Raw genomic sequence first — 23824 nt, 5'->3', positions numbered from 1 at the left:
CTGAAAGCTGATTCACCCTGCTTTGACTGAACTCTAGGAATTTCTAGTTTATTTGATCATAAAGATCTAAATGATCTGTTAGGTTTGTATTCAGTCAGTATATCTGTAATGTATTAAGGTCCTAGGCCATTTAGTGATTTATAGACAAGTAATAATACGTTAAAATTTATTCTGAATGTAACTGGGAGCCATTGTAGAGACCTGAGGACAGGTGTGATGTGCTCTGATTTTCTGGTATAAGGAAGCTACATAAGCAGTTACATTTCAAAGAAAAGCGTCAGTCACTTGAAGTCAAGTTCGCTACAAGTCCACCATAACAGTAACCATGCATGTGCAATTAATAAAAAATTAGTTTCGATTTTGGCCTCCACGACAATTATGAAATAACAACAATCGAGATAAATGGTTATTGTGTCACACGGCCCCTCTTTTGCAGAGTTTTGCATTCATTCCTTGTCAAAGTAAAATAATGTAAATTTACTTTTGCACCACAAGATTTGCCTGTGTTAATGTTGGTTTTATTACTAATTGTATTTTATTTATTTGTTTATTTATTTATTAAAAGTGCAAAAAGGAACATGAGCTGTTCTGTTTGCAAGCATTGCAGAAAAGGTAAAGAAAAGATCTTTTAGCTTAAATTGCATAAATGGCAATATTATACTAGCAAAAATGTGTTCAGATGTGGTGGTAAGTGATTATACACAAACAAGCCCAAACAAGTAAACAGAAGTCTGTATTAAACTACCTTTTTTGTCAGACATTCCTTTAGCAATTACATTTTAATTACATTTTAAATGTGAAGTTACATTTAAATTTTACAATTGGGGGATTGGTGTTAAATTAGGTCCCCACCAATATCAAAAGCAAATCTAGGCCCTTGGAAATGTTAACAAATAATGGTTAAAAAAAAAAAAAAAATATATATATATATATATATATATATATATATATATATATATATATATATATATATATATATATATATATATATATATATCTTTCAAAACAGAAAATCTTAATTTAATGTGCTCTATCTGGAATAAAATTAGTAATTGATTAAAAATTACTAACTAAAAAATAAAAACATTGAAATAATTTCAAATTAAATAAAAAACATCTTATTGACCCAAACTTTTAGATTTTTTTAGCATTTGTTCAAACCATTTAAATATCATAAATTTATCATCTTTTAAATGCATTATGGGTTTATTTAAACAGCCACATAAATGATCCTCATCTTTCTTTCTTACAATAATAATCATATAAATAACCGTTCACATCCAAACATTGGCAGCGCAGTGGCTCAGTGGTTAGCACTGTCGACTGCCAGCAAGAAGGCCACTGACTCGAGTCCCAGCTGGGTCAGTTGGCATTTCTGTGTGGAGTTTGCATGTTCTCCCTGTGTTCGCGTGGGTTTTGTGCTCCGGTTTCCCCAACATTCCAAAGACGTGCGATATAGGTGGATTTAATAAAATTGGTCGTAGTGTATGTGTGTGAATGCGAGAGTGTATGGGTGTTTCCCAGTACTGGGTTGCAGCTGAAAGAGTATTTGCTGCGTAAAACATGCTGGATAAATTGGCGTTTTATTCCGCTGTGGTGACCTCTGATAATTAAGGGGCCATTAGGGAAATTAGTGAATGAATGAACATCCAAACACCAAAAATTTGTCCGGCTTATCTATTCTTTGCTAATTATTCCACCTCCAAAAACTCCATACGGTATTGTTTTTTCCATTAGAATGTGCGTTCATATATACTGACCCAACAATCAGCACGCTTTATTCCCTTCAGCAAAACCCCTCATCTTTTTATCTATTACGTATAATCCTGCTCCAGACGGAAACTTCCAGTAACAACAACAGCACAGATGGCATTATTTTCAAATAAACTCTGAATTTCTCAATTACTACAATTAGCCCAGGCCCTCTCATCCCTCAAAATGCATTTAAAGAGACAGGCACATATGCGATCGCTTCATCACAACACACACGTGCACAAACACACACACACAGGTTTACTTAAGCTCCAGATCATTAGTGCAATGGCGAAGCGGGTCTGATTTGGCAGCGCAGCAAAAGAGCAATCATGTTTCCTTGGGTAATTTAGATTGGGAAAACAATACGCCAATCGCTTTGATTCGCTTGCTTATTTATTTGTTTCCTCGCCAGCAGATCCGCCGACACGGAACACAGAGAACCAGCTACTTATAGTCGTCTGTAAACATTAAACACGGGGAACGTAAGCAGTTAGATGCTCCGAGACGACTAAGAAAATCCCTCCTGGAAAGTCCCGTTTCATTTGCACTGATGAGTGATGAAACGCGAAGATTAGGAATCTGATCTCTTGCTTCTGTTGCTCTGGAAAACACGATCAAATTCCCTCATGCAGGAAACTGGAGAAATTTGCTAGCTAAATATTGTAAATAAGCCCTGGGAGAGAATCAGGAGGAGGGCAAGGAGACCCTTCAAGTGCAGATGTGGTATATTCTGGGGTTGTTTTGCTTATGAAGTCATCATAACACTCATGCTTTTATATACTAACTAGATGTTGGAGATTTTGGAGGGAGGGAAACGTGACTGAGTGAAGGCAAGGGGGAAAAAGGAGAAATTAATGGCTAAGAGGTTGGAAAAGTTGGCAAGATAAGCAAGGAAACAAGGACAAATACACTGTAAAAACTGCTGGGTTCCACACCAATTCTTTATGCTGTCCCAACACAAATAGATTAGGTTAACTTGTTTAACAAATTTAAGTGTATTCAACATAAAACAATTAAGTTGTAAAAAAAAACTAAGAAATGTGTTTTTTCAACTCATTTTAAATAAGTTGAAGAATTTTTGTTCTGTATTCCCACATAGCAACATTTCTTTGGCCCAGCTCTGGCCCACACTGAGCCCACTCAAAGTTTTTGCTTGGCCCACAGTAAAGTACGGTACATGACTGGCATGAAGGGCCAAACATGGACCATGTCTGGGTCTAGTCTCAGTCAAGTTAACAACCCATATAGTTCAGCCTGAACTGGGCTAGCTATGCCCCATGTTGGGCAATGTCTGGAAGGCATAATTGAAGTATCACGAATAGGCATGGGACGATAACTGTTTTCAAAGGTATACCGCAGTTTGAGAAAGTTAAGAAAGTTGAGAGTTAAGTTAAGTTAAAGTTGAGAGTTAAGTTAAGTTAAAACTGCCAAAATCTTCTGTAATACTTTTCCTAAGGTATGTGTAAGATTTTTTATTAACATTTTTTTTGTTTGTTTTTAGGACAACAGTATCTCCAGCAGAAAAAAAATCTAAAGATGCCATTTAAAATGTAAAGAAATCTGTGTTTTAAAAACAAATGAAGACAGCAGAAGTCAATGATTCATTTGAATTATATAGCCTGACGTGTTTACTGCTTCAAAATGTCATAAATCTTCCAAAAAATACAATATATTGTTTTCAAAGGGGAAAAGTTTTGGTTTTTTTACCCAGACATTTAAAAAGAATATATCTTAGAGCAGGAATCACAATACCGCTCAACCGTGATATTTTTATCCAAGGTTATCATATCGTCAGAATCTTATACCGGCCCATGCCAAGTCACAACTGCAATGAAATGGTTATTAATAATATAATTTGTAAAAAAACAATTTGGTTAATAAGATATATGTAATGTAGGGTTAAATTCAGTTATTTTTTATTGTTTATTTATTGATTTATTTACATACAGGTAACAATAGATTAATAATTCTTGATTGTTTCCTGGATTAAAATGAAGGCAATTGAAGATGTTATATTTGTATATCAAAATATTTCTTTACTCATAATTTAAATGTATTTTAAATGTGGGTCAAGATGGGCCAAACTTACATGGCCCACATATCAATTTTTAACATCTGGGCCAAATACTACATTTGACATCTGGCCCATGCATGTCTTGCGTTCTGTCTTAAAGACTGTGTCACCTCTGTCAAACCTGGGCTATATGTTTGGCCCACGTGATGTATGTCAGAGCCCGATGAATGTCTGCTGTGCCAGAATTCTTTGCTACCTGGGCTGCTGTTGTTAACTCAGACAATTAAAAGGTTTTCATTAAAGCTGAAAATCGAAAACAAAAAAATTAACACAATATGGAAAATGGTTAACTAAATAAATTAAAAGGAGTTGAAGCACAAAATTACTCAAATAAAACTTTAAACATAAAAACATATTTAAAAAAATAAACAACCAATCCAAATAAAGGCACACTCAAAAAAAAAAAAAAAAAAAAAATCTCATTGGATGAACTCTTAAGTTTAATTGAGGGCAGGATTTCAATCCAATAGATTTGTTTAGCACCAACTAAAAAAACTATATACACAATTAAATGCAAGTGAGCTTGTTCAACATGATTTTATGAAATAAAAATTAAAGTACATTTGTATTTTTATTTAAGTTCAACTGAAAGTTCTTATAATATCATGTAATGTATGTCTATAATGTGTCGTACATTTCAAAGTCTCTTGAAGTTATCCTAAATGAACTAAAAAGCCATTTTTGAGCATATTTAATGATTTGCATATACAGTTGATTGAGACTGATCCCAGAACTAATTTTAGGACAGTTATTGCTCACTGAGCAAAGCAACACACTGTATTTTTGTTAATTAAGCAGCCAACATTCAACGCATTGGTGATTCTGCAAGGTGGTAACCTCAAAACTTAAAGCATTACATGAAAATCTTCAACTAAATTTTCAAGTCTAAAAAGTCTATCAACTTTAAACAGCTAAAATTACTTTTATTGTCAACATTTCCCTCTCTTAATTCAATCCCACGCAAAACATACTGGGAACTACAAATCCCCTATGAAGGTAGTTAGATACAAAACGCTTAAGTTAACCTAATGGTTTACAAATTCAAGTGGACTAAACATAAAACAAATAAATTGGCCAAAGAAATGACAAGAATTGTGTTGTTTGAACAAGCAGCAGTAATCAGTGCATCAAATGTTCAGTGCAAGTAAAGTGTCTAATGTTTCAAATATTTATTGTAAAAAAAAAAAAATCTAATAAGTTTCAAGTATTAAAATATAGGTAAAATAACGCTCCTTCACCATTCAGTTTAACATAGTTTTTGAAAGTTATTCTGACTTTAATAAAATACATAATTTGATTTTAAACATATTATATATTATTTTAAATGGATTGCTGAAAACCTCATAGTTTAGTAAGGATAAGTGGTGAAGCATAAACATTTAAAATGACAATTAAGTATTTTGGGGCTTCACAGTGTACCTTAAAATATATTTAAGATGTCATGAAATTATTCTTGTTCTTAATATGCATGACGAGACTTTTATTATTATTATTATTTATTTATTGAACAATTTAGATTTAGAACTATAGAAAAAGCCTGAAGCAGGTCGCACACCAGAAGCGCCGCGCCATGCATTTTAGAATTCTAAACATAGGTTTCTATCAGGATACACACACCGGCGCCGCAAGTCGGCGGCTGTCGGCGGCGCCCGGCGACGGCTCAGGACGCAGTTCGTTTTTCAGCCGCGCCACAGAGCGCCATCTGATTAGTTTCATGTTAAATATCATTCGAATGTGCGCGTCTGGTGTGTGATACCTTAAACTGTCATGTATGCGCCGTGTCGCGGCGTCGAGCGGCGCTTCTGGTGTGCGACCTGCTTGAGATCCACCCAACAGAAAGGTCAATAATAATAAAAACAGTAATAGTGGAATAATCTGGACAAAATCAGGATTGAAACGTCTCTGATGCAGTCTTTCTGTAGTCTCTGATACAGCCTCTCAGTCTGACCGAAATTAATGACGAGACTTTTTGTTACAACTACAACTTCTAAATGACATTTTAATAGGATTTATCTATCAATAATTGTAAGAATGCATGATGAGTATTATTGTTTGCACAGTGAAATATAGCAAATTAAACAGGATGCATTCTGTCCATGTAAAAATTGAAATATAAAAGAAAAAATGTAAGCTGCGTTACACTTTTATTGATTTGTTTTGACCCATAAATAGTCCTATAATAACACAGCTGTCCACAAAGATACATACTTTGTTCACAGGACAGTCCTGTTGTACCAGGGGCGCAGTTACACCTCCCTGTCTCTGGGTGGCACTGTCCTTTCTCCCCACATGAACACACCTGAGCACAGTCTCTCCCGTAGTGACCTGAGGGACAACCTGAGAATAAAACATAGATGCTATTAAACATATACCTTAAATTAAATTGTGCTCCTGACACCATTCTAATTTTAAGTTTTGGAGTTTTAATGATAACCTATGTACAAAAAAAAATCAACCAGGCGGTAAGATAACTGTTAAAGAGTAAATAAAACAATGCAGAATGCAACAGAACACATTAAATATGCATCAGTTTGAAAGATGAGCAAGTTATACCTGCTTAAAAAAGAGGCAAGATGCTATAAAACAGCTAAAGATGTCAGTCTGATTGACTGAGTATTAGGTTCTTACTGATGCTGCAGTTGGGTCCAAAATATCCTGGCTGACAGATGCAGGAGCCGTTTCTGAAGTCGCATCGGCCTCCGTTGGCACAGCTACACCTCTTCTTACAGTAGGGGCCATAAGTGCCCTCTCGACATCCTGTGAAGAGCAGAAACACTGACTGTATCTTCATTCATTCATTGTGTTTTCAGCTTAGTCCCTTTATTAATCTGGGGTTTGCCACAGCGGAATGAATCGGCAACTTATCCAGCCTATGTTTTACACAGCAGATGCCCTTCACTGGGAAACACCCATACACGCACTCCTTCACGCACATACACTATGGACAATTTAGCTTACCCAATTCACCTATAGCGCATGTCTTTGGACTTGTGGGGGAAATCGGACCCTGACTGCATTTTTTACATACATATTAAGTTAGTAGTTGTAAGTTATGTTATGTAGGGTGTTTTATTTAAAAGTGACCCTTTTTTATTTAAAAGCCTACTCTTTCTGGCCTTCTACAATAAGTTTGACATGGATCCAAGGTCAAACACAGTTTAGTATTCTTATATTATACATTTTAAAATCACACTTTCTTAAAGAGCCTTTAATGATTCAATTTATTTGAAGATTTGTTCTTTCTAAACAACCCTACTTCTGACCAATCTGACCCCCACATTTATTAACCAATACCTCACGATACTTCCTTCCCTGGACAGTTGTAAACATTACATTGTAAGGAGTATGATAACTGTATTATATTAATGTTAGGTTGCATGTTGGAAGAACTAGTTGATCAACTTGTCTGGGTATGTGGGATAATTTAAGATGCAAGCAAAACCAAATGTATCAAATGCATGTGCTATTGTAGATTTAGTTTTTCACTTGTGCGGTGGCTGTGATTTTGTCAAAACACCTTTTAAAATGCTTTCTACAGGTCTGCAAAAAAAAAAAAAAAACATATACATTTTTTTTGTGATAGATGAACGTTTCAGAGGCAATGTGTATATGTGATCTGACACAATGTGAGGGCAAATTTATTTTTTCACATGTGCAAAAAATATTACATAAAATTTTCTGACTCTGTCTGCACATTAAATGATTTTTTCTGGAAATAAAGTCGAAAGTCAAAAACCAGCTCCAGCTTTCAATGGTAAAAATCGATCAGTCTACATAGGATTAACATAGATCTCATATGAAATATCTCATGAAATAGGAATTCCTGACTGTTTCAGCATTTTTGGAATTGATTCCTTTTTTTTTCTTCTTTTTTTTTGAACAATGAGCTTATTTGTCATGCACTTTGAACTTTAATATTTTACAGACCTTTTACATTCAGAAAGAGCTTCATCACACACTATACACTGATGGTAACATTTAATATAAACGGCAACTATTAAGCAAAACTCAGTTTTATAAGGAGTTTAAACACAGTTGTGTGGCAACAGTCTGTAAATATAACCAGCTTCTAATGGCAAAAATGCATTAATTTTATTTTTATAATCACACTTCTTTAAAACAGTCTGCAGAAATACTTTGATTGACATTCTCCCTTTGTACGTGTCATCAAGAGAAAGCCCTGCCCATTAGTGACGATCTCTCCCTCATTAGCATAGATACCTGCCACTATACTAACACACAAGCAATTTTAGCTCCGCCCTCTTTTGAAAAGAGCACAGTCTCATTTGAATTTAAAGCGACAGTCAACAAAATTAAAATCAAAGCCTTAATGGGGCACTTTCAAAGAGTTATAAAAAGTATCTGTGTGATATTTTGAGCTGAATTGTCACATACACACCCTAGGGACACCAGAGACTTATATGTTGTAAAAAGGGGCATTATAAGTCCCCTTTAAGCCCCATGTATATAATTAAACATTACTTTTATTGTAGGGTACGAATTACAGGGGGGTTTGACCGCCCATTAACGCTTGATGTGGTAGTAAATGGTAAGATAGTATTATTTATATTATTCCAAATATAAAAAGTATATTTTTTAATGGAGGTCAAAACAAGATAAATTGGGGGGGGGGGGGGGGGGGGGGGTCATTTGTTTAATACTGAGAAATATTTCACTCTGATCTGTATTTTAAATAATAATGTTAATAATTAAAATATTAGATAATATAAATATACATTTGACCACACCATATAATGATTCCAACCATTGTTTATGCATAATTGCACCAGTCTATTCGAGGAAAAAAGCCTGAAAGTGGCAGATATAGATCACCAGTAGACATTGTGCACTTTGTTTTCTTATAAAATAGGTGTTTGTATCTATATTTAGCCTGAAAATCAAATCAAATTAGACGCAAAGTTTGTAGTTTAACCCACAGTAACATCTGAAAAAACTAATCCGAGAATACTGTTGGTCAGAACACATTAAATATCCCTCAAAACGCTGAAAACTTAAATGCGTTTTATTAACAAACTAGATGTAATAAAAAAACGCATAAATGACTTAAGCATGCCTTACACAAACTAACCGAAACTGCTGACCCCCCTGATCATCAATGTATAATTCACACACTGATAATATGCCTTACTGAGAAGACAGCGATTGCCGTTGTAACCGGGTTGACAGCTGCATCTCCCAGTGATGTGGTGACACCTGTACTGATCTCCAGAGCACGAGCACACGCGAGAACAGTTCAGGCCGAACCTGCCCTGTGGACACACTGAGAGAGACATAACATCAGAGAATGACACAAAACACGAAGAGATGATTTTAGGAGCATGTGTGAGTTTTCCATAGCTGTCTAGACGCATTCCTGGCATCAGGCCTCAGACAGGAAGGAGATATGATATGATATGAAGGGGAGGCTAGACATTTCTTGTAACGTCATTCAAACATGCTTACTTTCATACACGTTCACATATGTCTGGAGTTTCTGACAGAATACAGGCTTTAACTGTGTTTGCGTGCCCATTAGGTAAAATAATGGCACCCACATTATTTAACAAACACATGCTGAGACATTTTAATGGACCTGCAGACAATTGTTTTGGTAACACTTCATTTTAAGTCACAATTCATACAATTAACAGACCATTAACTAAGAATATTAGCTTAATAAACTGTAAAATGGTTGCTTATTAATAGTTAGTAAGGTAATTGGATTTAGGCAGGTTATAACATATCTTAATAATAAGCAGGTAATAAGTATTTTTTTTTTTTTTTTTTTTTTAGTTTTTGGTACATATTATTTTTTGACACCAATTTTGCAATTATTTCTTAGTTTTTATTAACTAACTGGTTTTACTAACTGGTGATCTGGGACCTTTAGCCAGGTCAGATTACTGTGCATATTTTAGATAAATGACAATAATTCTTTTTTAAATGTAATTATTATTTTTTTAAGATCAGTTGTGGAATTAAAAAGTGCAAGTATAAAGATATATTTAGCTTGTTTTGACACATTTAAAACTTGTGGCTAAGAAATAATTATTTATTTATTTATTTATTGGTGTGGTTAGAAAAAAAATTGGTAAACCCTTTTGAGCTCTGAAAAGTCATGTAAAATGCAATGCGACACAACCCATTTGCTGATGTACATTGAGCAAGCTCATACACAACACAGAGAAAAAGTTAAATTAATAAGGAGGCATAAGAACAACCCATTCATTCATTCATTTTCTTGGCAGCTTAGTCCCTTTATTAATCCAGGGTCGCCACAGCAGAATGAACCGCCAACTTATCCAGCAAGTTTTTACGCAGCGGATGCCCTTCCAGCCGCAACCCATCTCTGTGAAACATCGACACAGACATTCACATACACTACGGACAATTTAGCCTACCCGATTCACCTGTACCACATGTCTTTGGACTGTGGGAGAAACCGGAGCACCCGGAGGAAACCCACGCGAAGGCAGGGAGAACATGCAAACTCCTCACAGAAACGCCGACTGAGCCGAGGTTCGAACCAGCGACCTTCTTGCTGTGAGGTTGACAGCACTACCTACTGCGCCACTGCCTCGCCCGAGAACAACACAACATCGAAATAAAGTAATTTTAGCATGTCAAAGTCAGATTTTTCATGCATATAAAATATATTTTCACAGCAACAAAAGTGTGGCTATTGAAAAGGCGAGTGGCTAGTAATGTTGGAAATCCACTAGCCACCATGGCTGGTGATCAGAAAAGTTAATGTCAAGCGCTGGTAGTAGTAGTCAACGCATTCATAGTAATAGTAGTAGTCATTGTTGTAGTAGTCGTAGTCATAGTCGTAGAAGTCATCATCGTAGTTGTCATAGTATTATTATTATCATTATATGACTACAGCAGTGGTAGTAAATGGTAAGATAGTATTATTTATATTATTCCAAATAAAAAACGTACCTATATCAACATATGTTATCATTTAGTTTAGTTTAGATGGTAGTTATCAACACTGTTACAGACCTCAGACCGTCAGGTCATCCTTATTGTTAAGTCTATGTTTAAGTAAAAGTGTGTCTGTGTGTTTGTGTGTGTTCAGCCTAGCGACATGTGTAAGAGATAAGCTCAGACTCCAGACTAAAGAGAATAATTAGACTGTTGTCATTAGCTGTGTCTGCTGCAGTGTGTGTGTGTGTGTGTGTGTGTGTGTGTGTGTGTGTGTGTGTGTGTGTGTGTGTGTGTGTGTGTGTGTGTGTGCGCACGTGCGTGCGTGTGTGTGTGTGTGAACGTGCGTGCGTGTGTGTGTGTGTGTGTGTGTGTGTGTGTTCATGTCTGCTCCAGACTTCTTATCCTTACACAGACAAAAACAAAGCCTGCTGTTTGAGTTGGCTGCTCAGCGCTAACCTTTATCAGATGTCTCACATCCACAGAGAGAGAAAGAGAGCGCTGGGCGAGTGTTGAAAGAGTCGCGAAGAAAAACCCCAGTGTGTGTAATGTGAAAATGATAGAGAGACACAGGGAGTGTGAATTACAACAGAGAGAAGTGTGTTTAGGGTTGGTAATTCAAATAGCAACTGAAACGTTACTTAAAAATGAACATATTTATAATTAAAAATGGACATTAGGATTTTTGTTAGGCCCATTGAATGAGCTGGACAGTCGAATAGATCTATGAACAATGTTATTTTAATGTATTTAACAATATAATTCATTCACTGATTCATTCATTTTCCTTCTACTTAGTCCCTTATTTATCAGGGGTCGCCACGGCAGAATGAACCGCCAACTATTTCAGCATATGTTTCATTCAGTAGATGCGATTCCGCCCACAACCCAGTACTGGGAAATAACAATATCTAATAAAATAATAATAAAACTTGTGCACACTTATTCTACACACATACAGGCTCAACAATAAACATCCGTGCATGTACACATACATACACATATCTGTCTTACTATATATATATATATATATATATATATATATATATATATATATATATATATATATATATATATATATATATATAATATATATAATCACCTTAGAATTATAAGGTTCTATCTGACATTTTTGTCAAAATTGAGTTATTGACATATTCTTATTAATTGACAAATTACTTACATTATGGGATGTTTTTTAATAAGTTGTTTACATTTTAAGACTTTTTATTTAAAATCAAATGTAACGCACATACTGTTTGCTATTGAATGCAAAAACTTTGAAGTTCATTATCTCAAAATCATTCAGAACACATAGAACCTTATAATTTCAAAGTGACGATATATAAATACAACAGTTCTTAAATCTGATCAGCTGATAGCCGTGCGATACGCCAGAAACAGCACTCTACCAGCCTCTTCACCCTTCACAGTTGTGTATTACTTCACCCACACACAGTAACAATCAGAGGACACTACAGTTTGACAAATATTGCTGTTGTTAGACAACATAATGTACTTTTGAGGCTTTTTTTGTCGAGAATTTACAATGTGCGACTATGCAGTTTATTTATAAGGATAGTGCCTATTTTAAAATATTTATAATTTCTGAGGGACAATTCATGAGGGCCATATAGCCTGTCATTAAGCAGACCAAAGATAGTTGACATTGTCCATCCACAAGATGGCGACAGAGACCGCATAATAAGCCCTTTTAGGAGGAAAAACCCAGTATAATTTTAAACTACAGCTCATCAAAAACTAGTCTCTGTATAAATCTCTGTAGACTGATGGCATTTCATGACGTTCAGCCTATAATCTTAAATTGTGAACTCAACACTTCAGGCTTTACGCTAGAGAATCATTCAAATACTAGCTCTAAAGTGACGTTAGTGTCAGCTGCAGATGTAATTTAATGGAGGAACAAAGTAGTTCCTCATACAAAAGAGTTTTAAGACTCTACGTGTTTCATTTTCTTTCTTATAGACATGATTATGCCGTCGAACTGTTGTATAAATGCAATATCACACTCGTAGCAGTGCGATATGGCCCACCAGTGCCGAAATACAGCCATATAGCACTTACATATATACATATAGCACATACATATTATGTGATATTGCTCATATATATATATATATATATATATATATATATATATATATTAGGCTTGGGCGATATTACGGTATTATGGTATACCGCGGGATCTAAAAATAGCAACGGTGTCAGTTTCAATACCGTTATACCGTCATAAAGTATTAAATATCCTTTATTTAATGCCTAAAAAACGTGTGTGTGGTTGTCATCACGGGACAGTGTGGAGGAGAGAGATAGAGGAAGAGGGAGGGGGAGAGGGTGAGAGGGAGAGGGAGAGAGGGACAGGGAGACGTGACGTGACGAGTCGCGCTTCAAAGTGTCCTGCAGTTTGGCAGTTTAGACTGAACAGAAGGGAGACGTGGTTAATATGAACGAGAGGTCTGCATTAGAGCTGAAGATCTTTGCCCGAACCCGGCGAGACCCGAAAAAATCCAAATCCCTGCATTAAAATCCATCCCTGCAAAGGTGAAGCAAATTATGACGAAGTAGTAAAAAAAGAGAATTTTGACGGCGGTCAAGCCAGTCAGAAAGAGCGCATTCCAGCCGCAGGTATTTAGCGGTCGCTCATACACTGCGTATTACGGTAGAGCCCTAAACCGCAAGCTGACAGGTAAAATGACGAGGCCACTCGCTACCCTTAAACTACGGTCATGGAAAATTAAATGGATGTTCCTGACTGGTATAAGATGAATAAACAATCCTACCTAAAACTTGCAAAATCAGCCAGATCAGAACTCTGCATCTCGGCCTGTAGCAGTAGCAGTGAAACGGTGTTCAGTGCTGCTGGACGCACATGAGCGCAAGACTGCGCTAAAGCCAGTGGATTTAATAATGTTCCTCCACAAACACACGTAGTCTAATCTTGGTGAGTAAAGGGTTTTAAATTATAAATAAATATTAATTAAACCATATAATCATAATGTAGACAGAGTATACAGACTAATGGTGGCATTATTCTTTTATCATTCAGCTTCAATTTAGTTACTGCCAAAATACCCGTCATCATTTAGAGTTTATTTGATTTGTTAAGCAAGATTTCTTTTCATTGGTGTGTTGGCCAATTTAAAGGCTAAGTGCATGTAGACCTACAGAGTGCTGAGATGTTACGATGTTTCAGAGGACTTATTTTATTTCTTTGTTCCAACTTTCAAGTGGGATATAGTCTACGTTTGTTACGAATAAATGCTGTTAAAACATATAAATTACTCATTCTTGAAAAAAATGCATTAGAGCTGTAAGGGCTCGGACTTTATAAAGCTGTCAATCAAAATGTACGTGTCGGACTCGGGACCTATCGGGTATAATTTTTATGGCCCGATTACAGCTCTCTGCATTCCCGCGGGAGCCGGCCAGATTTCTTACGGTGTGGGAGTAAATTTCTGAATAAATCGCGGGAGAGATGTGTGTGTGTTTGTGTAAGACAGAGAAAGTCTCTCTCTCTCTCTCTCTCTCTCTCTCTCTCTCTCTCTCTCTCTCTCTCTCTCTCTCTCTCTCTCTCTGCCTAAGGTCGCATAGAATGTATTCAGTTTCTGAATGGTTTAGGCTCAAGCCAACAGTTTGGTGACGCTGTCTGAGCCTTACGTCATAATTTTTTTTATTACGCCGGTAATACCGGATACCGGGGTAAAATATGGAGGCGGTTTGGCGGTCTCAAAATTTGGACACCGCCCAAGCCTAATATATATATATATATATATATATATATATATATATATATATATATATATATATATATATATATATATATATATATATATATGATATATATATATATATATATATATATATATATAGAGAGAGAGAGAGAGAGAGAGAGAGAGAGAGAGAGAGAGAGAGAGAGAGAAAGAGAGAGAATTGCTGGTTGTTGTTGTTGTTATTGAAAATAATTGAGTTATTGAAATCTACTACTGAGACTACAACTTGATTTTCAAGTGGATTTTTATGTGTATTGTTGAATTTTCACAGCAGTCATACCTAAAATTTTGCATATCATACTAGCAGCTAGCAATAAATCAACATTTTAATGTTAGATTTATTTATTTATTTATTTATTTATTTTTAAAGACCTACCTAAATTTTGCTTAATCTAAAATTTAAATCAAAAATTTTAATCTAAAGATATATTCGATCTCTCAAAATAATTTTACATGTATTACTTTAATAATCAAATAATAAGCAATAATTTAATAAGCAAAAAGTCAATAAATAAATAAGTGACAGTAAAACATATATGATTTATATAAATATTACTTTAAGCTTCTATTTATCAACGAAGTATGATAAACATTACAGTTTTTCACAAATATATATAATATTAGGGTCTTTGGACTGTGGGGTAAAACGGAGCACCCAGAGAAAACCCACGCCAACACAGGGAGAACATGCAAACTCCACACAAAAATACCAACTGGCTCAGCCAAGGCTTGATCCAGCGACCTTCTTGCTGTGTGGCAACAGTGCTAACCACTGAGCCACATAAAAAAATATATTTAAAAAAAAAAACTATAGTACAATAGTAATTATATTTAACAATATAGTTTTACTGCATTTTTAATAAAATGAATGCAGCATAGATCAGCATGATGAAGTATTTATAGAAACATAAAACAAGTCTTACTGACTCAAAACTTTTTAGTGGTAATGAATCTCCTTTGTGTATATATTGAATGTATTTATAGCCATGCAGATGTATATGGAGTGATTTATAGGATATTGCTACTACAACTGTCCAAGACTCAGATGAAACAGAGAAAGATCTTACTCTTCTCACAGCTGTTCCCAGTGTAACCTGCAGGACATCCACATCTGCCCGTCACATGATCACAGGCCACGCCCACTGGACAGATGCATTTCTGCTCACAGTTCTTCCCGAACCATCCAGATGCGCAGGCTACACACACACACACACACACACACACACACACACACACACAGACAGAGGGAGAGAAAGCAGATGTATAGCGGATTGAGCACCCATGTGAACATTCCAGTGCGTAATGGAGACAGAATACAGTAATTTGTGCGATGACATGTGAATCACTGCTATCAGTGCCTACAAACTCCTCACTATAAATCACCGTAATCACTTACATCTTACTAACTACAGCCAAATAAAGCACTCTGCGAGACACAGAAAGAGAAAGACGGACAGATGTGTTTTCTTTGTTTGGGTATTTGTGTACAAAAATTTATAAATAATACATAAAGGTCACCATGATTCAAAATAGACTATTTGTTTTTATGGTATACCCGAGTGTTTATTCTGAAAAATGTATTAGATCTTTATTTGTCCATCTTTTTTTTTCTTCAGTGCATAATGTTGCTGTTCGAGCAGGAAAAAGTTACATAAGAAACTTCAAAGGGATCTGATCTATATACTTTTTCCAAAACGTTTTCTTAAGTAAACATGCACGTCACAATAAGAATTTGGTTCGTAGTTTTGTGGTGAACAATCCCATCTGTGTATGTCATTTAAAAAGAAATGTTTGCCGTTCTAATCTTAAAAATGCACTTCTGTTTGTTTTTAGTTAAGTTCTTAAAATGTGTCAGTTTGAGTTATTGGGCGTGGCTAACATAATTAACCATGCCCCTTTAACTATGTTTTTACAACAAATTGGGAGGATATGGAGTCCTGTTAGGTTGTAATAATTTTCCGGAAACCGCTTTTCCCAATCTTTCTGAGTGAAATGCCAACTTTATTACATCAAATCAGCTCACAGTTGAAAAAACAAGCTACACCCACTGTTGTTTCATTGTATATTCAATTTCTTCATGAACTGCGTCACAATAAAAAAATAAAATAAAAAAACGGTCACAGCTTGCAGTTTAAGAAGACTTTAATGTGAGTTTTTTGCCATGTTCAAATATACTGATACACATCCAATTTCCTAATTGTTTACTTCCACAATCCTAACCAGAATCATGTGAACTTTATAAGTAACATTATGCAACCCAGGCTCATTGGGAATATGTGTCCAGGACTACATTTTTGAGAACTAACAAATATGTACCCTGTACTACATTGTCTTGCAGTTTTGGTTTTCACAAATCCACTAGAGGGTGCCGTGTACATTTTGACAATCTCAAATTCGTTACTAGGGCATGTTTTCTAGGGATGTCCAGATCCGATCACGTGATTAGAAATCGGGCCCGATCACGCAGTTTCAGACTCGATCAGAATCGAACGTTACCTCCCGATCAGGACTTGAATAGGTATATAAATACATCTAGAGCCCTTATTTCAACCTTATTTCTTAATGGTGCAACTAAAAAAAATCTGAAGTTGCACTAGTGCGACCAGCTGTTCGAGAGAAAAAATGTAATTATCTTTTGGTTCAACAGCCAAAATAAACCAAATAAATTTTTCAAAAAGTATCGTTAATGGAATATTTATAATAATATGATCTTGCTTTTGGTTACATCAATACACTTTATTGGATGTTGACTGTTACAATCACTAAGTTTTTTATTAAACAAGTGCACTACCACAATGTTTTTGTTGATGTAAAAATATATCACATTTTTATATTCTAGCCTTGTTTATCTTTAATACACAGTTAAAGTTAACATACAAGTTAGACCTCTTTCTTGACTTCCCACAGAAACAGCAACGTGTGTGGCATGACATCACTTCATTGCAGAGGCGCTATTGGTTAAATGCCGGCAAAGTAGAAATCTTGATCGTCTTTTCTATTATGAGGTATAAATAAGTAAAATGTCTTCTTGAATTGGTAGATGAATATTCATCTAATCCATTCCCAATGTATTGGATGAAAATACAACCTACCCATTCAAGAAGATATTTTACTTATTTATACCTAATAATAGAAAAGACGATCAAGATTTCTATTTCCCGTTGTCGTGTTTTAGGTTTGAGTGTGTGTTGAACTCACTCTGTTGGCAGCGGTCTCCTGTCCACCCAGGTGCACAACTGCATTGGCCGCTCACCGGGTCACACAACCCCCCATTGTGGCAGTCACATGACTGACTGCAGTTCAGACCAAATGTACCTGCTGGACAAGCTAGAAAAAAAAACATATATTTAAAGCAAACCTTTAAAAAAAAATGTAAATGTGTAGACACACAAACATAAGTTTTCTTTACTTTGTCTGTTTTCTTTCATATTGTAAATGAGCTACTGACCTGCATACAGACTATAGCCTATTAGTTTGGTAATATTGTTTGTGTATGAAAGAAGTCTCATATAATCAGCAAGAGCATATTTATCTGATTTAAAGTACTGTATGATCTGCAATTTTGTTAAATATTTTTGCATTTTAAAATAACTGTAAATATATTTTAATATATTTAAAAATGTAATTTATTACAGTGGTGACAGACTGGCAGACTTTCCAGCATTATTACTCCAGTCTTCAGTCACATGATCCAGCAGGAATCATTTTAATATGCTGATTTGATGTGTTTAAAGAAAATTTAGGATTATTTCCAATGTTGAAAACTGCTTAGCTCTCTACCGCATGGTGTTGCCATATGGAAACATGATATTTATGTTAATTTCCCTGCCACTGTTTCTTTAAGACCAACATTCTTTTTTTTTTTTTTTGCAAAGAGAAGACCTTAGTGTAGCCAATAGTGTGCTTTGGTTAAGTCACATGACCTGCAGTGTTTTTCTGTGGCACAATTTCTGACAGACTGGCGTTTATTGTGAGTAATTGCTGAAAGCAAATGAAAACCTCAATAAAAACAAAGCATCAGCTCATGTCAGAACCACAAAAACAATCTGAAACATCACCTCAAGTAAGTTATGAGTACATATTCAAAATGTGTTGCCAAATTGTCACCTTGGAATTATAAGGTTCTATTTGCACTCTGAATGATTTTTTGATAATAAGCTTTAAAGTTTTTGCATTCCATAGCAAACAGTATGTGTAACATTTGATTTATCTTAAAATGTAAACAACTTATAAAAAACATCCCACAATGTAAATAAGTTAATTTAATAAGAATATGTCAATAACTCAATTTTGACAAAAATGTCAGATAGAACCTTATAATTCTAAGGTGATGAAATGGCAACACTGTGCATTAGTGGAGAGAGCGATATTGCAATGGGTTAGCTAGCTTGCAAGGTCAGCTGTGGTCTTTTAAGTTGTAACAATAACAACATGGAAGCTGGAAGCTATATATAATGTTGATATAATGTTCATATGTTAATGGCATTTGAATTCTGGATAAAATCACATTTTAAAGGCAATATTTTTGATTAGATATTAATACAGTGTATTAGTGTTATGGTAAGTGAAAGATGAAAAGGAAAAGAACTGGCTCTTCCTGCAGATGAAAGTAAGGATGAGATGGGTTTTAGTGACTGAGAATGATGCAGATTGGACATTTGATAAGAGCAGTGATGAAGACAGTTCAAGTAGCTCAGAGGCATAAAAGACAGGCGTAGAATATATAAACATTGTTAGCTAATAGCTACATTATTCTGATGCATCTGGATATATTACAATTGTTATTTATTTGCTATAACATTTACTGGAGAAAATTTGTATGTTGCATACATGATGATACAATATTGTTTGTTTTCAATAATATTCAGCAAAAAAATGGAATTATTAAAAGCTGTTGGAAGAACATTGGTTAAAGTATGTATAAGGTGTTAAGAAAAGAAATATCGATCATAATGCCTGCAGAAATGTGATGCAATTTCTTCAGGATTTATGAATAGAAAATTCACAGTGTTTTTTACATGTTTTCAGTTACTTTTTGAATATTATATTTTTATTTTCTTAAAGTAACAGAGCAACACAAAAAGCAACAACAATTATATAACAAAAAAAAGGCAAAAGACAGAATTTTTTTTTTAAAAACCATTATTACATCAATTCCTCCAGTATTATACATTGGTCAACAATGTTACACGTGTATATCTAGGCCAGTGGGCGCAGGCAATATGGTGATCATCCAGAGGATGACAGGGTTATACCTTTAAACTGTTATCCTGGGCATTTGACAACTAATTAAAAAAGGGTTTCCAGGTGGCTTTGAAGCCGGTAATCAGAAAGATTGTGTCTTAGTCTCTCTAAATGTAAAGTGCTAAAGAATTCTGAGAGTCAGGATTTAAAAACTGGTTTTGATGCCTTTTTCCATAAACACAGATTTTTTTTTTTTTTTAGAACCATTCCATATTGGACAGCTTTAAAATTGATGACTGAACCCACAAAGTGAGTAAGACCAACCAAAGTTTGGTCACTGTTTGGACCAACCAAACAGTGGTTGCTACATAAGGAACGAGGTCACAAGAATAAGCCTAAGAGTAGAAGTTGAAAATTTAGCTCCAAAACTCAAAGTTTTGGGTATGACCAAAAAAGATGTGCAAAAGGGCCATCCACAGATTCACATTTGTTACATTTAGAGGAGATGGAGGGGTAGAATTTATTAAGCTTAACTCTAGAATAACGAAGCCGATGTATTACTTTATATTGGATTAGTTGATGTTTGGAGTTAATAGAATGTGTATTTATGACCTTGATAGACTTTTCCCTGTCCTCATTGGTAATTTGAACGCCTAAATCTTTCTCCAAGGAATCTTTCAAATACAAGGTAGATATGTCAAACTGATCATTAAAAACGTCTATAAAATGGGAAATCACATTAGAGGCATCAGGACTGAGACAGAGTAATTTGTATACATCATGTTCATCTGCTATTAGTTCAAAGTGGGAGATGTATGAACATAGTTTCTCAGCTGTAGAAATCAAAAAAAAATGTGATGGTCAGAGATCAAATTTCTGTTTCAGCTGAGGAAATGTATCAAATTTACCATCCATGTACAAGTCTTTTACAGTGACCAATCCTTTACTGGACCAAATTGAAAATGTGGGGTCATTGAGTGATGTGGTTATGAGCATTAGGGGTGAACAATGTAATAGATGGCAAATTAAATGCTTTACGGATCTGACACCATATTTTGAGAGAGCTGCTAGGTATAAAGTTTGTGTTAGGTACTTTTATCGATGGTTAAGGTGCCGCAAAAAGTAGAGTAGAGAGTAGTTTGTAACACACAGTTACTTGTAATCTTTTTAGTACGTATATATATTGATCAAAATATCAAAAATGCTAATTTTCATTATTATGCGGATGATATACACAGCTGCATCTACACCCAATCTGGCCCTTTCTTAACTACAGATCGCTTTTAATGTACTTCAACATAATTTATCTGAGTTAAAACTAGATTAAAAATGCAGATAAAACAAAACTAATGCTATTTTTAAATTCAAAACAAACCAAGAAAAAGCTAGGTCCTATTACTACTACTCATGGTGCAGAGATTGATTTGGTGTCCCAGTACAAATATCTTGTAATTTGAATTGATGATACACTTTCCTTTTAGGGTGTACTCACACTATGTACAGTTGCCTTGAACCGGGCCAAAGCACGCTTGTTCCCCCTCCCATCCCCCCCGACGGCCCACACTCACATTACATTCGGGCCTGGGCAAGCTTACTTCATCAATGATGCGCTGTTCAGTAGAAAAGCGATCTGGCTCAGCACAGAGGACATTTCTCTAGTTATATTGTTTTAGTCGTTTGGGATGCAGTGACACACAGTCAAATATTTCACCAAACAATCCGCCACTTTTGACGCTCATAAACAATCATAAAGTCCTCATGCTGCAGGTATTTGGAGGTTTGTTAAAGGTGCAGCTGTGGTGCAGTGAGGGGTTTGTATCTTAATCTACGACAGTTTGCATTCATTAAATGGTAAGAATGACCAATAAATCCATATGAAACAGTCCCTTAAAAGTCACGTCTCGCTTTCAGTTTTGGGCTTAGGTGAGTTTTGCACTCACACACAAGCGTACTGCGCCAAAGCCCAAGTGAACACCTCTTCCAACCGGGCCAGGGCCGTCCAAGTGAACCATGCCTGAGCCCGATTCAGAGCACTCACACTTCTCAAACGATCCGGGAAACGGGCCTGGGCACGGCTCGGATAACATAGTGCGAGTAGTCCCTTAGTTCTCACATTCAGCAACTGGTGAAAAAATTCAAAGTGATTTTAGGCTTCTATTTTAGAGTTAAGATCTGCCTTTCTTTTTATGCTAAAAAGAAGTGGACTGATGCAACATTTATGTCGATATTGGACTACGGTGATGTTATCTATATGCATGTTTCATCTCAAAGTCTGCATGCATTGAATACTGTTTACCATGGTGCACTAAGATTTATAACTAATTTTAAATCTCTTACTCTTCGTTGTGTGCTGTATACTAGAGTAGGTTGGTCTGCTTTGTCCATCGGTAGGCTCAAGCATTGGCATATCCTTGTTTACAAATCTATACTGGGTTTACTCCCATCATATCTACAGAATTACACTTGTAAAAGGCCTGTCCTTAACCATGGTCTTCAGTTACTGGATATTTATTTACTGTCTGTTCCTAAATTGAGGACTGAGATGGGGAAAAAGGCTCTTAGGTACGCAGCACCTTTTGCATGGAATAATCTGCAAACACAGTTGCAGTTCAAAGAATTGATTAAATGCTTTTGAAAAGATTATATAAGATTTAGAAGTTGAAATAGGTTTGTAGATGTTTTGAATAGTTTGTCAGTGTGATTCATGTTAACCGTTAATAGTTTTTTTGTTTGTTGTCTGTTAGACCTATGTGACATGTATACTGCCTAATCTTGGTCAGGACGCTCTTGTAAAAGAGATTTTTAATCTCAATGTGTCTTTCCTGGTAAATAATGCTTATAATAATAATAATAATAATCAGTTTAATCTGTCCCTGTTCAATACAAGTAGATTTTAGTTTTAGATTTTAATTTTAGTCACCCTAAACTTTGCAACAGTAGTATAATCTACTAATCTAGTAGTACACAATCTTGTTAGTGATTGTTGTTATTATTATGAATTTCTGCTAAAATTGAAGTATGAACAGTGTATTACAACCTAAGATTACTTAAAACATATTAGCTCCGAAGATAATGCATCTACACTAAATACAAATGGATTTAAGTAAGCATCTTTCCACACTTTATATGACGCCTGTAAATGATTTTTCTAAATAGCCTGACCGCATTCGTTTGGTATTGACACAAATGGCAGCAGATCACGCAACTCCAAAACAAAACAATTCGAACCGACAAAAGAGTAGACGCAAATCTAAACGATTTAAAATGATCACCGACCACAAAACTGACTAATAACATCACTCGACTCCAGAAAAGTTTTTCATCCCAGTCAAGATTGCACTGAAAAGCACGTCATGGGAAAGTCAGACGTAAAAATCAAAGTTCTAAAGAGAGGGATCATTAACACAAACCTCACTTCATTAAAAAGAGAGGGAGAGTGAAGCTGAACGAGAGATAAATCTTTATTGGGCTCACGATCTATTAAACTACTGACGGGAGATCGCATGAGAAGACGGATGCTGCTAAACCAATGTGCCGCAGAACTCTCTTTAAAAAGCATCTCAGTCTAATAAAATATAGACAGACGCACAAACAGAACAGCATCCTTTCACTGTAAACACAAACACACACACAGATGCCAGGTTGTTTAAAGCATCCTATGGAGATGTGTTTAACTTTTCTGTTGGCATTTCTGTCTTTTTTTTAGTGCATTTAAGTCCTACTGGGATGTTCATATTTACAATTTGGAAAGAAGTAATTGTAATGTGGCAGAACGGTGGCTTAGTGGTTAGCAGGTTTCTTCCGGGTGCTTTACAGTCCAAGCACGTGCTATAGGTGAATTGGGTAAACAAAATTGGCAGTAGTGTATGAGTGTGTGTAAATGAGTGTGCATGGGTGTTTCCCAATGGAAGGGCATCCGCTGTGTAAAACATGCTGGAATAGTTGGCAGTTCATTCCGCTTTGGCAACACCTTATAAATAAGGGACTAAGCCAAAGGAGAATGAATAAATTAATGAATAAATGAATTATTGGAATACCAATAACAATTTTGGGTTCTACTAAAATAATTATGCATGATTTCCTAAAATCTACT

At 35.4% G+C, this 23824-nt stretch overlaps 1 protein-coding gene across 2 annotated transcripts in view; it reads right to left on the bottom strand.

Annotated features, from left to right (window-relative positions):
• Positions 1 to 23824, bottom strand: part of egfem1 (EGF-like and EMI domain containing 1) — a 119423-nt gene that overhangs the window by 14364 nt on the left and 81235 nt on the right. For both annotated transcript variants that reach the window (XM_073923172.1, NM_001080189.1), the window contains 5 exon segments: positions 17746 to 17874; positions 15615 to 15743; positions 8979 to 9110; positions 6458 to 6586; positions 6038 to 6166 (listed from right to left, as the gene is read on the bottom strand). In XM_073923172.1, coding sequence (XP_073779273.1) covers positions 6038 to 6166; positions 6458 to 6586; positions 8979 to 9110; positions 15615 to 15743; positions 17746 to 17874 — 648 coding nt within the window.

Source organism: Danio rerio, chromosome 15, assembly GCF_049306965.1.
Source record: "Danio rerio strain Tuebingen ecotype United States chromosome 15, GRCz12tu, whole genome shotgun sequence".
Lineage (NCBI taxonomy): Eukaryota > Metazoa > Chordata > Actinopteri > Cypriniformes > Danionidae > Danio > Danio rerio.
The sequence above is the reverse complement of the archived record's forward strand: the minus strand, read 5'-3'. Positions and strand labels throughout refer to the sequence as shown.